The following is a 13,142-nucleotide window of genomic DNA, read 5'->3' on the forward strand; positions in this document are numbered from 1 at the left end:
TGGCATTTGAGCGGATATAAAAGAGCCCTAAGTGAGGGACGCAGGCATAAAAGCCACCCAGCCCTGAGAGCCCACACCGTTAAATTTAGAAGCATCACCTCCAAATGAGGTGAAATTGTAGGTTCCCTGGGCTGGCGGGCGGTTCTGGCCAGCAGTGAGCTGGACAGATTTAGCGGAGGCAGCTCAGGCTCCCTCCAGCTGCGCCTCGGGGAGGAGGTCCCGGACGGTGGTCCTGGTGTCTGGGGAGCCCGCTGGCTGTGTGAGAAGCCCCCTCAGCTGTCCCCCACACCCGCTGCACTCGCCAGCCATGTCCAAGCCATCGGTCTAAGCGGGTGCTGCCCAGGGTACCAGGCCAGCGAGAGGCAGCGAGGGACGCACGGGGAAGAGGCAGTCCTGTCTGCCACCAAAGGTTTGGAACCTCTATGACTTCTGTGCCTCTCTCCTCCGCTCAGGGGCCCTGCGAGGTCTCTGGCTTATCTCTCTTGCCCTGCAGAGTGCCAGCCATATCCAGGGCTGCCTCGATGGTCCCTCCCTGGGGACTTCCCGGGCCTGTCCACAGTCCAGCAGCTAAAGGGTTATTGCCAGCCACAGCGCGGGGGAGGGGAAGGAGTGGGGTCTGCTCTGAGTGCTCAGGGCCCTGCTGTGTCAATGATTAAACATTAGGAATACCGGCCTTGGTCCAAAGTGACCAACATTCACGGGGGCTTGTCGGGAGCTGTCCACCGAAAGCTCCGGACATTCTGGGGTCTCAGCCTGGCCACCCCAGTCCGTCCACCAGAAGGGAGTTGTTTTTGCATCAAGAAACCCAGCCGGGTGAGATTACAGGGGGTCAACCAGTCAACAGTCAGGATTAACCCCACAGGGCCTGTGGGGGAGGATGGGGGTGGCCACTGCCCGCACTTTGGGAGCAGCTGAGCTGATTGGGAGCTGATGCTTGTCCCATGAGGCCCCCAGGGACCTGGGCTCCCACTCCCTGAAGCCCGCAGGGGATGGGGCTGGCTTTTCCTTGGCCACCTCCAATGCTATGCTTCTAGCTCAGCACGTCCCTCTCATGACTTGCTTCCATTCTGGAGTACCTTCTCTTCCATTTAGCCTGGATCTGGCTCTTGGGTGGGAACACAGCCCCCAGGGAGCGGGTGCCTGCCTGGCATGAAGTAACCAGGCTTTTAAGGCCCATCACGCCCAGGTCCAAATCCCAACTCTGGCGTTTCCTACCTGTGTGACCTTGGATGAGTCGTTTCCTCTGCTCTCTGAGCCTCGGTTTCTTTCTCTGCAAAATGGGGATAATAATAGTGTTTACGGGATATAATGTTGGGAGAAGTAAGTGAGATTTTAAGCCCTTAGAGTAGGTAGCAGGCAGGGTGCTGGCCACCCACGGGTCCTCCATTAATAGCTGTAAGTACTGTTTTATGGGAACATGGCCACGCCCATTATTTATGTGATATCTGTGGCTGCTTTTGCTCTAAAACAATACAGTTAAACAGTTGAGACAATGAGTATATGGCCTGCAAAGCCAAAAACTTTAGTAGCCGATCCTTACAGAAAATGCGTGTCAGCCACTGCCTTGGATGTAGTAGAAATTCTCATCCTTAGCCTCATCTTTATCTTTAGCCTTAGCCTTCCACTTCTCTGGCACTATGGGCTGCACAGCCTGATACAGTGGGGACAGCAGCCCCCAGCCTTTTAGGGGCCTGTTTCTGGGCCCATAAGGATGTGCTGTGAATCTTCCAAGCACCGGGGAACACTCCAGCCCCACCTGCAGGCCCCTCTCTGTCTGATGGGGGAGACAGAGAAGTTGCCATCCACAATCTGCTGTACTAGTGCAGGAGGGAGGGGTAGGGGAAGGGTGTTCCAGCCCCCAGCCCCAGTCCCTGCCCAGCATACAACCCATAGCCCCAGTCCTAGCCCACANCCAGCCTCAGCCCCCAGCCCCCAGCCTGGTACCAGGTACTCTTCCTAACCAGTGACCTTGGTGATCTCCCTCCCACTCCCCACTCATTCCCTTGTCTGGCTTGCCTGGGGGCTCTCAAGAGTTCGCCAAGGTCCTCGGTGCCACCCTGAGCTCGTACCGATAGTGGTGGGCAATGGCGTGCTGATAAATGTTTGATAACCTGGAGGAAAAACTAAAACAACAGGCCACATGTGGAGCACTTGCCAACATCCAGGGTGTAAATATTCCTACCGTGGCTGATTTCAAGCTCCCAAAATTCCCGAGAAAGTAACGCTTGACGCCCATGAGCTGGTCCAGGCCGGCAGCCGCCCGGCACAGGTGGGGACCGTGGGGACATCCCCTAGGGGCGGGGACGGGGATGTCTGCACAGTCGGAGGAGCTGGGGTCTGCAACCCATCACATGCAGGTTCCCAGCTTGTCCCTCTGCTTCCACGCTGGCTTCTCGGCCGGTCTCGTCCCCTCTCCGGGCCTCATTTCCCCAGCTGTTGAAGTAGCTCAGCAACGGCTCCGAGGCCTCGGGGACTGTGGAGACTTAATAAGACAATCTCCACGAGGCATTTAGCGCAGGGCTGACTTAACAGCAGCACTCAGTAGCTAGTGGCTCCCGACAGAGCTGTTGTTCACGGATCCGGACAGGCTCGCCGCGCACTGGGTGCCCAGCCTCCCCCGTCGGGGCTCAAGGGTGCCCACTGGGCTCATGCCCGCGGGGCCGGGCCTCTGTCGGCCTGATGCACAGAGACAACCAGCGCTTTCCCTCTTGCACTGTGTACCCTCAGCACATGGTCTTTTGGGTCCTTTTTTTACTTTCCATTTGGCAAATGTGACCGCTGGGGNAGACGTGCTGGAAAGATGACATTATTCCAGGAGGCCCGGCCCTGGGCAGAGGTGGGGACTGTGGCAGGTGAAGGGGGCAGGGGCCTTACCGAGCAGCGATACGAGGGGCTGGAGCTTTTTTAGAGGCTTGGCTTGGGCAGGGGGGTCCCTGGGATCCTTGGGCTGACTCCACCCTGGCCCGGGAGGCAGCTATGAAACCGCAGCAGCAGACATTCGGGCTAGATTCGCAGAAGAACCTTCGTCTGTTGGTGCCGGAAGACGCTGGTGATCCTCCCAAGGGATGTGGCGGCATTTTTCCAATCCAGAGGTGGTTTGGAAAAAAGGGAAGACAGCCAGGTTCTAGGCTGGCCTCATTGCAGCCTGGGTCAGGGATGGGGCAGCGGGTCCAGGGACTCCGGAGGGCTTGGATGCCAGCAGCCTGGCCTCATGCGAGTTGGGCTCTGTCACCCCTGCTCAAAACCCTCTTGTGGCTCCCCGTCACCCCTGCCCAGTTGCAAGGCCAAACTGCTCCCCGGGGTTACCAAGGCCCCCCATGAGCTGCACTCAGGGCCTCTCCGGCCTCGCCTGGAGTCATGCCCCAAACCACAGCTCTTCTTTCTGTTTCTGGATTACACAGTGTCCTCTGTACCCCCGGGCCTTTGCCCATGCTGTTCCCTCTGCCTCAGACACCCTTCCACCCCCTTCCCTTCTCCTTTATCAGCCTTTCCTTCTCAGCAGTTGGTCGCCTCCTCCATGGCTGGGTCAAGTCTCCCCTGGGCTCCCCTGTAACCAGTAGCTCATCAGCCTCCCTGCCAGACTGGGAGCCCTGGGGGGCAAGGACTTTGCCTGTCTTGCTCAGTGCGTGTCTCCAGCACAGCGTTGGGCACACAGCACTCCTTGAGAGGTGGGGGGGGGGGGGGGGGGGGGGGGGGGGGTGAGGGTGACTGGCAGAGAGGAGTAGCCGAGAAGAGGTCGGGTATGGTTTCAGGACGAGCTGAGTCCTCCCGCTGGAGGACTCAGCAGGACTCAGTTGTTAAGAACCCGGGCGCAGAGTACAGAGACCCGGGTTCAAATCTCGCTCCTGCCACCAGCCCCAAGCAGTCGCCCACCCTCACTGAGCCTCGGTTTTCTCATCTGTGAGCTGGGGACAGTACCGGCTGCCCCCTTTCTGGGGCTGTAGTCAGGACCTTGGGGGCCGTGGTGGAGGGGGAGCAGCTGTGACCAGCACTCAGCGGGGGGCGGTGTGAGGCTGACTCTCCTCTCCTCTCCCCGTAGGTGACGGCCATGTCGGTGAGGTTGCGGTTCCTGTCCTCTGGGGACGCGGGGGCCGTGGGGGTCGTGGGCCGGAGCGCCTCCTTCGCGGGCTTCAGCAGTGCTCAGAGCCGGAGGACCGCGTAAGTTCTGCCCGTGACGCTGCAGCTCGCTCTCCTGCCGAGTCTGCGGCCCAGGACAGCGTGGGTGCCACGTGCATGCATGTACGTGTGCGACACTTGGTGCTGGGAGAAACCTGTCATTTCCTTGAGACCCGAAGGGGTCTCATCTCCCAAGCTCCCCCGGCAGTCAGTCCTGGAAGTCATCTGCCTGAGCTGCTCAGGCCCACTCAAAACACAGGCTCAGAGAGGTGGAGCTGCTCACCCAAGGCCACACAGCAAGACTGGTTCCTTCAGCCCTGGAACTCAGTCTCCTGGGGGTGGGGTCAGGATGGAATGTTCTTCCTGTTGATAGAATGGGACATGGAGCCACCTATCCCAGCTCTGTGACCTGGGCCAAGTGACCTCGCCTCTCTGAGTCTCGGTTTCCTCATCTGTGAAATGGGGATCACAAGGGTCCCTCCCCCACAGAGTTGTCACAAGTTCAAGGGGGCAGCAGCACACGTGCTTGTGGGACATTTTCAAAGGAGAAGCAGCAGCGTCTGCAGAGATGGGCCTGGGCTCGGTGCTGCCCCTCTAGACGCGAGTTCAGGCTGTTCCGCAGGTAGTGCCCAGGAGGAAGGCTCGTTTCCACTCCCGGGGGCCACAGACTGGTCCTGGGCTTCATGCAGGGCACTGTGCAAGCCTGGGGAGCTTCCTGTCCGCTAGCAGGCTGGCTGGGGGTGGTGGGGGGGGGAGGAGCAATCCCTCGGGCATCCCAAGGGGCCCAAGCCTGAGGGGCTCAAACATCTGTCTGAGCAAATCTGGGGGACAGGCCGGACTCCCAGCCAAGTGGGGCTCCGAACATGGCTGGCCAGTGAGTCAGTCAACAACCAAGTCTCATCGCCGCCCTCTCCTACCTGAAACCCTTCAGGGGTTCCCATCGGCCTAGAATACAGGCCAGTCTCCTCGCGTGGCCTAGCGCACAGCCCACTGGGCCTCTCTAATCTGCCGCTTTTGCCACATCGACCGCCTTCCCCTCGGGGACGTCACACAGACAGTGCCTGCCCTCGGGTCTCTCCTGTCCCTCCCGCCCCGCGCTGCTTAACCTTTGGGCCTGCGGACCACCCGCACCCCAGACCAGGCCCCCCCGTGGCCCCTTCCCCGCGTTCAGCTGCACACTCGCCCCCAGTGGTGCCGGGCCCAGCTCGCCTGCTTGTGTCCCCGGCTGCTCATTCCAGCCTCTGCCCGGGAGGGGCGGCATCTCAGGGTGAAATCCTGGAGTATCTCAGCAGGAGGCATGCTTAGGAATCCCTAATTCATTCTACAAATATTTGTGGAGCGCCTCTTCTGCGCAGGCCGTGTGCCGGGCTCTGGGGACGGAACCGGGCCCCACCCGCCCGCCAGGGCAGCGAGTAATAAGCCAGCGATGATCACGATGGATCCAGCTGGTGGCAGCTGAAGGAATTAAACGGGGATGTGGGAGGGCGGCGGGGGTCTCAGAGGAGGCCCCCAGTGAGGCAGGGGCACCTTTAAGGCCAGAGAGAAGAGAAGTTGATCACATGCAGACAGCATGTGGGGCTGGGGAAGTCTTCCAGGCGGAAGGGGCAGCCAGCGCAAAGGTCCTGGGGTGGGGATGAGATTTAAGGCACAGAAAGTGGGTGTGCGGCTGTCTTGGGGGATAGACTTGAGGGAGGGGGGCGGGAGGGCTCTGTGGACTTCAGCGAGGACATGCATAGCGTCAGGGAGGGGGGCCTGAAGGGCTGAAGCACAGGAAACTAAAGCCCCAGAGAGAGTGAGCACCCAGTCCCTCGGACTCCCAGCCTCCACGAGGAGAGAGTGTGGATGCCACTGTGAGGAAGGCATACAGTAGGCACTCCATAAATGCAGCTGGGAAGGGCTAAGTCAACTGGCCAGAGAATGATCATGTCCCCTAATGGAACCCCTTTCAAGCTGCCTCTTCTGGGCGTCATCAGGGCCCCCACCCCATGGGGTCTGTAATCAGGGCTGCTAAGGACAGTTGCACAGGTCGTCCACGTAACCCTCCTAAGCTGTGTGCCCTGGCGTGCAGCTGGTCCGCCCAGAGAGGGGCAGCTTTCTCTAATTCACACAGAGGCACTGTGGGGGTTTTGTTCCCACGGTCTGGCAGTGGGGGGCACTGGGGGAGGTCCCCAGACCCTGTGGCCGAGGCCAGCTGCGTGAGGATACGATCTGGAAGCTTGCCAGGGCCCTGTGCTCACGTGTAATGCCCTGCTGTTGCCATTTAGAAATTCTTTCCTCCCTCCCTCCCTCCCTCCCTTCCTTCCTTCCTTTAATGCTTATGTATTTATTCTGAGAGAGAGTGCAAGCAGGGGAGGGGCAGAGAGAGAGGAGAAAGAGACTCCCAAGCAGGCTCCACATTGTCAGCACAGAGTCTGGAACCCACGAACCGTGAGATCATGACCTGAGCTGAAATCAAGAGTTGGATGCTTCACCGGCTGAGCCACCCAGGCACCCCGCCATCTAGAAGCTCTTTATACAGTTTGGAAAAAGGGACCCGCATTTTCTTTGGCACCGGGGGCCTCATGAATCCTTTGCCTGTGCCTGGTCGTGCGTACAGCCCTCCCCGTGCGGGGCCCCTGGGGGCCCCTGCCCTCCCTGAATCCATGGGAATGTCCCCACAGGACCCTGTCAGGAGCTGTGCCCAGGCACCGTCCCAAGGAGTCCTGAGCTCCGCACTCCGGGTGGGAAGGGGACAGAGGGGGTCTGACCCTGTCCCACTACGGCTCACTGGCCATCAGCAAAGACAAGAGCACGTCCGGCAAGGTCTGCATCCCGGTCTGAGAAGGATGACCTTGATGGCTGTAAATACCCTGGACGTCCCCTGGGCGCTCCTTCCCTGGCAGCCCCCCTGCGCTGAGAATTCTGGAGAACCCCCAGCCCGGGTGGGTTCTGAGGTCCCTGAGTGGCCACTATCAGGCCTTGGTCTCTTCAGGCCCCTTGCCCCCAGGCGAGAAGATCTGCCCACAAAGATGAGGAAGAGCACATCTATTTTTAACTTCCCATCTCCAGCCAACTCCCAGGAGTCTGGACCTATGGCTCTGGGGCTGGACGGCCTAGATTAGGTTTCAGACCTCACCTCCTGGCCTTATTTCTCAGGTAATCCAACCAGGCTGAAACACAGACATATTGCCAAGGCACTCAGCGGCTGGGGCAGGGCAGGTAAAAATAACCTCAGATAGGAGAGCAGCGGACTTAAAGCTCATTGACGTCCCCTTTGTCCCTACCCCCTGCCCCGGCACCTGAAACCCTTTTGACTCTGGACACGGCTTTTTATTCCATAATCAAAGAGTTCACTTGAAGAAGTGATCCGTCTGGTGGGGAAATTTTATACTAAGGTGTGACTGATTGCTAGGAATGACGCTGTCCCATTCCGCCCCGATTCACAGGCATGGCTGCTCTTAACCCCTTCCTGTTACTCCTCAGCCAGGGCTCCTCTCCCGCGGGCTGTCAGGAGGGTGCCTTCCTGAGCTTGGGGCCTCTGCCTTGTCCTCGTCACCTTAGGAATTCCTCTGCTGAGATGGCTGGCACATGTCGGGGGAACAAGCAGGAACCTTTGATTTTCAAGGGGGGCCGTTTGGGGGCAGAGGATGTACTGGAGGTGTTCACACTGCTGTGCGGGTGTCACTTGTCGCGCCCGCCCATCCATGCCGCCAGGACAGGAGAAGAGGTGAGCCCGCACCGTCGGCCCCCTGGGTCCTCACCCGAAACGGGTCCAGTGGGTCCTATAAATGCCCCACGGCCACGCCCAGCCTGGGCCGCCTCCAGGTCCCGCACGTGCAGTGGCCGAGCACCGGGCCCCCGACAAAGTGTTTCCCAATGACAACCAGGCAGAAGGGCCGTCCCGGTGGCCGCACGTGAGGGCTGGAGCCACTGGCTTGCACGTGTCCTTCTGGAAGCTCGTGGGGTGTGCCAGGGGCTGTTTAATATTTACTGAGTGCTCCCAGAGCCGGTAAGGCATCCGCCCCCGGAGCTCGCTCTCGGCCCCGGCCGTGTGTCACCGGGCCAGGCACGCAGCCTGATGTCACCCTCTGAAGGATGCACGCACGCACACACACACACACACACACACACACACACGTCACTCGGAGCGGCCACCACACCTGTCCCGCTGAACCCAGACAAGAGCACGGAGCTCAGAGCTTCCCAGGAGCTGTGGCCGCAGCAGTGACGGTGATGGCAGCGGGGACCGGCCGAAGGGATGCACCCCCCAGGGCCCAGGGCCCCCTGGGAGCTGGCAGGTGAGCTGGGCTCCTGCGCCCTGCCCCCCAGAGCTACCTGCCCATCCCCCCTGCCCAAGCCCGTCTGAAACCCACCTCTCTGAAGGCTGCAGCCCTGCCCGTCTCTGCCGGCCTGGCCATGTCACCTTTGCGGAGTGCCGGCTCCAGCAGGTGGGTGATGTGGCCTCAGGCGGGGGGGCAGGGAGGAGGGAGCGCAGCCCCTTCGAGGGCCTGGAAACTTGACGTAGAACGTATGGGGAGCAGCAGCGGCAGGTCAGGGATGAGCAGGGCCCACGTACCAGGCTTCGTGCCCAGTGCTGACAGGGGGGAGTGGGGGAGGGGGGAGGGGCTTCCCTGTTCACCCCCGTGTACGTTTATCATCCTGCCTCTGTTCTTTCCCTTGGCACCAGCCATTGTCTGATGTTTGTTGTCTTATTTATTTAGGTTTTAAATGTATTTATTTAGTTTGAGAGAGCGAGCGAGCAGGGGGAGGGGTAGAGAGAAAGGGAGAGAGAGAATCCCAAGCAGACTCTACACTGTCTGTGCAGAGCCTGCCGCAGGGCTCGAACTCACCAATCACGAGATCATGACCTGAGCCAAAGTCAAGAGTCAGACACTTAACCGGCGGAGCCCCCCAGGCGCCCCTATTATCTTCTTTAACTTTAGCACATACATAACCCTGGTCCTTTGCCGGGCATTACTCAAACCTCTTTATGTTTATTAACTCATATAGCAACTCTTTCTCTGGGCCTCATTTTACAGATGTGAAAACTGAGGCACAGAGAGGTTCATTAACTTACCCAAGGTCACACAGCTTGTAAGTGGGGTTCCCGGATAGAGACTCGGGCATCTAGCCCTGGAGCCTGCGCCAGCCGTCCCCCGGTTTCCCCCGGCTGGCATGACAGCTCACAGGGACAACGGGCTTTATCTGCTTTGGTCACTGTCTTGCCTCCAGCCCCTTGAATGCTGTTTGGTGTGCCGTAAGTGCTCAGTAAAGGTTTGTTAGGTGAATGGTGGTCTTGTGACCGGTCTGTGGGGTAGGCGCTGTGTTTATCTGCCTTTTACAGGGGAGGAAACTGAGTCTCCGGGAGGTTAAGTGCCTGTGACGCCGGGGGCTGGGATCTGACCACGGATGGCTGACCCTGCCAAGTCCCTGGCGCCTCCAGGTCCTTTCTTGCTGTGCCGTCCCCCGGGGCCCAGCTCTCCGTGCGCGGGGCAGGGCCTGGGGTCTCTATTTCTGGAGTGTTGGTGTGTAATGTAGGGGGGGCCCTGGGGCAGGGAACCCAGCCAGAGGGGCGGCCACACAGCTCCTGTGTGTTGAGCCAGCAGCAGGTGTCTGTCTGGCTGTGGAATGTGCCGCGTCCGGCTGGGCCCGATGTGCTACCCGGCTGCCCGCTCCGCCCCTCGGGTGCCAGTGAGCTGGGCAGGCCTGCGGAGTCGCTGGAGCTGCGTCCTGCCCACCCCTGCCTGGCCAGACCTCAGTCCCCCCCCTTCTCGGGGACTCTGAGTCTCCCACGGTCAGACCCCGGCCCCCTGGCCCCCATCGTGGTACCTTGTTCAAAGAAAGCCTCACCATGGGGGTGTTCGAACGAGCGAAGGAGTCCGGTACCCTTGACTTTGGGTGCAAGAGTGCAGCAAACTCTAGACCCCGGGGAGATGCGCACCTGGGTTTCCAACGGGGGGTTGGCTCCCGAGTGGAGCAGCCAGAATCCCCTAGGACGGGGGTCCTCGAAGCGTGGTCCTCGGACCAGCAGCCCGACGGCACCTAGGAACGTGTTAGACATGCAGACTCTCAGGCCTCGCCCCCCAGACCTGCTGACCCTGAGACTGCGGCAGTGAGGGGGCCCCGCGATCGGAGTCCATCCAGGCCCTGCAGATGATTCTGAGGACCCTGAGGGACCTGCCCCCGGATGGGGGGCTCAGCTCCCAGGCTGGGCGTCTGCCCCCGTTTGGGTTTGGGTCCCAGCTCTGCTGCTCACACACTCGGGGCAAGTCCCTTCTCTGAGCCCCACTCCCTACCCTGCAACGGGGTTAAAATCGATATTTACGTGAAGCCCCCATAGCAGGGGGGGAGGCAACGGGCACCGGAGGGCCCCTTCTCCCGGGCACGTCACGATGCTTCCGGATTGTCCCGGGCCCGGCCTTCGAAGCTCACAGCTGCCCCGCTCGGCTCCACTGCCCGGGCTCGGCTCCCACAGCAGGAAGATCTCGCTCTGCTTCGCTCAGGCTTCCCCCTGCGGCCCGCCCGCCATCTCACACACTGTCTGGGTCCTCCTGTCCACCCTGACCCCCTCTGTCCCCCGACTCAGAACGACCCTTCATCCTGTTCTTCCCTTGAGGTCCAGCTGAGCCCTGGGCTCCCCCAGCTCTCTCTTCTCTAGTCCCCACGACCCACTGCATCCCCTCATTCCGGTCAGCTCGGTATTTACTGAGCACCCACTGTTTTCCTGGCCGTGGGTGCAGGACAAGATACAGATGGGACATGATGATTACAACGGCAGCGAACATTTATTAGGCACCCGCTGCCTCCATTGTCCCAGATGTTTCACTGGGGGTCTAACAGAATTCTCAGTACTGCTCTCTGATTTGGGGTGTCTTGCTTTCCCATTTAAGAGGTAAATAACTGAGGCTTGGGTAGTACGTCAGTGTAGAGGTGAAGTACATTTTTAAAAAAATTTTTCTTAATGTTTGTTTATTTTGAGAGAAAGACCGAGCACTGGTAGGGGAGGGGCAGAGAGAGGGAGACACAGAATTTGAATCAGGCTCCAGGCTCTGAGCTGTCAGCACAGAGCCCGACTCGGGGCTCGAACCCACGAACTGCGAGCTCATGACCTAAGCTGAAGTCGGACGCTTAACCGACTGAGCCCCCCAGGCGCCCCGAGGTGAAGTACGTTTGACCGAGAAACAAAAGTGGTTATTCTCCCCTGCTTCCCCTCCCTCCTTCCCGCTGGTGCTCCCCCTCTCTCCCTCCCTCGCCCTCCCTCTCTCTCCCTCGCTCTCTCTCCATCCCCGAGGGACCTTACAGCACAGGTTGAAGCTGGGCCCTCAGGGCTCCTGAGCAGAAGGCAGGGAGGGAGGCAGCTGGGAAGAAAAGCCAGCAGTTTCTTTAAGAAACGGACCCAGATGGGGGTGCCTGGGTGGCTTAGTCGGTTAAGCGTCCGACTTTCGCTTAGGTCATGATCTCGCGGTTCGTGGGTTCGAGCCCCACGTTGGGCTTTGTGCTGACTGCCAGCTCAGAGCCTGGAGCCTGTTTCAGTCTGTGACTCCCTCCCTCTCTGACCCTCCCCTGCTCACGCGGTCTCTCTCTCTCTCTCTCTCCTAGAAATAAATAAAACATTAAAAAAAAGAAAAGAAAGGGACCCAGACGTCAGTGTTATTTCCATTCTTGCTTCTTCTGTGAGAAGGGAGTCACGAAGCCGCACCGGGCGCAGGGGCACCTGGGAAACAGCGTCTTTAAGATAATGAGGCTCAAAAGGATGGTTTGAGGCGCACCTGGTGGTGAGCGAAGGCTGCATCAGCCGGCCCTGGTCTTGCACTTGGTGGATGAGGCATAGGATTCTAGAAGGGGCTTAGATGCCAGTGATGCCAGCCCAGTCCTGTAACGAGGACGCCCTCAGCCTGTACTGCTGTTATGAGTCCTGAAGCCCTGGCGGGTCCCTCAGGGGCTGAGAGACACAGCTGTCACTGCTGGGAGAAGAAAGAAAAGAACTTTTAGTTTAACTTTTTAATTTTTTTTGTTGTTTATTTACTTTTGAGAGAGACACACAGAGCATGAGCAGGGGAGGGGCAGAGAGAGAGGGAGACACAGAATCTGAAGCAGGCTCCAGGCTCTGAGCTGTCAGCACAGAGCCCGACGCGGGGCTTGAACTCATGAGCCGTGAAACCATGACCTGAGCTAAAGTCGGACGCCCAACCGACCACCCAGGCGCCCCCGGGAGACATCAGTTCTTAAGATCATTCAGTCCACACCCCCAACTCCGGTAGGCATAAGCAAAAAAAGAGAACCGACTGGTTCGTGTACCTGAAATTCCATGGGCAGGCCTAGCTTCAGGCATAGCTGGATCCAGGAACTCATTGTCGTATGGAACCGGTCTGCCTCCATCTGCTTCTCCCTATGTTGGCTCCATTCTCCCTGCATGATGGAAAGGGAATGGCTGGCTGTTCCGGGTTTATGTTCCCCCAGAATAGCAATGTCACAAGAAAGGATCCTTTTCCTCCCTGTGAATTTGGAACCCCATCCCGGCAGGGTTACTGGACACACTTGTGTCCCATGCATCTCCCTGAGACAGGGAAGTAGAATGTGTGGACTAACCCAGGCCGGGGACATGCATTTGGCTCAGAATGCCTGTGTGTGTGTGTGTGTGTGTGTGTGTGTGTGCAGGTGCGTGTGTGCGCATGGGGTGATCTGTCAGGCCACCCCCCTCCAAACCACATGTACGAAAAGCAGAGTTAGGGGAGGTGCCCAGAGGAAAACTGAGGTGGTATTAACAGGGAGAGGCGTGGGTCCCGGGCAGGCAGAGCCAACACGTGCCCAGCCGTGGGTACACCGCACGGCTATGATTTGGCCTCCCGGGTTGTTTTGCCCGCACAGACAGCGCACACTGAGCAGAAAACACTGGCGTTGGGGCCGATTGTACTTCTCACCATGTTAATTTCTCATGACAGGTTCTTCTTCATCTTCTTTTGATCTTCAAACCCAAGCTCTCCTTTTGCAGATGAGGAAACCGAGGCCTTGAGGGTCTAGGTCACTTTCCTGAGCTCGCACGGCTC

General features: G+C 59.2%; 1 protein-coding gene across 1 annotated transcript in view; it reads left to right on the top strand.

Moving 5' to 3' along the window:
- The first annotated feature begins 4,048 nt into the window (after positions 1 to 4,048).
- The window catches only part of RIPOR3 (RIPOR family member 3), a 32,235-nt gene continuing 23,141 nt past the window's right edge, over positions 4,049 to 13,142 (top strand). Inside the window, exon 1 of the mRNA XM_077778300.1 lies at positions 4,049 to 4,158. Within this exon, the coding sequence (XP_077634426.1) occupies positions 4,049 to 4,158 (110 nt within the window). The remainder of the gene's footprint in view (positions 4,159 to 13,142) is intronic.

This window comes from Crocuta crocuta, unplaced genomic scaffold (assembly GCF_008692635.1).
Source record: "Crocuta crocuta isolate KB4526 unplaced genomic scaffold, BGI_CrCroc_1.0 scaffold27, whole genome shotgun sequence".
Classification (NCBI taxonomy): domain Eukaryota; kingdom Metazoa; phylum Chordata; class Mammalia; order Carnivora; family Hyaenidae; genus Crocuta; species Crocuta crocuta.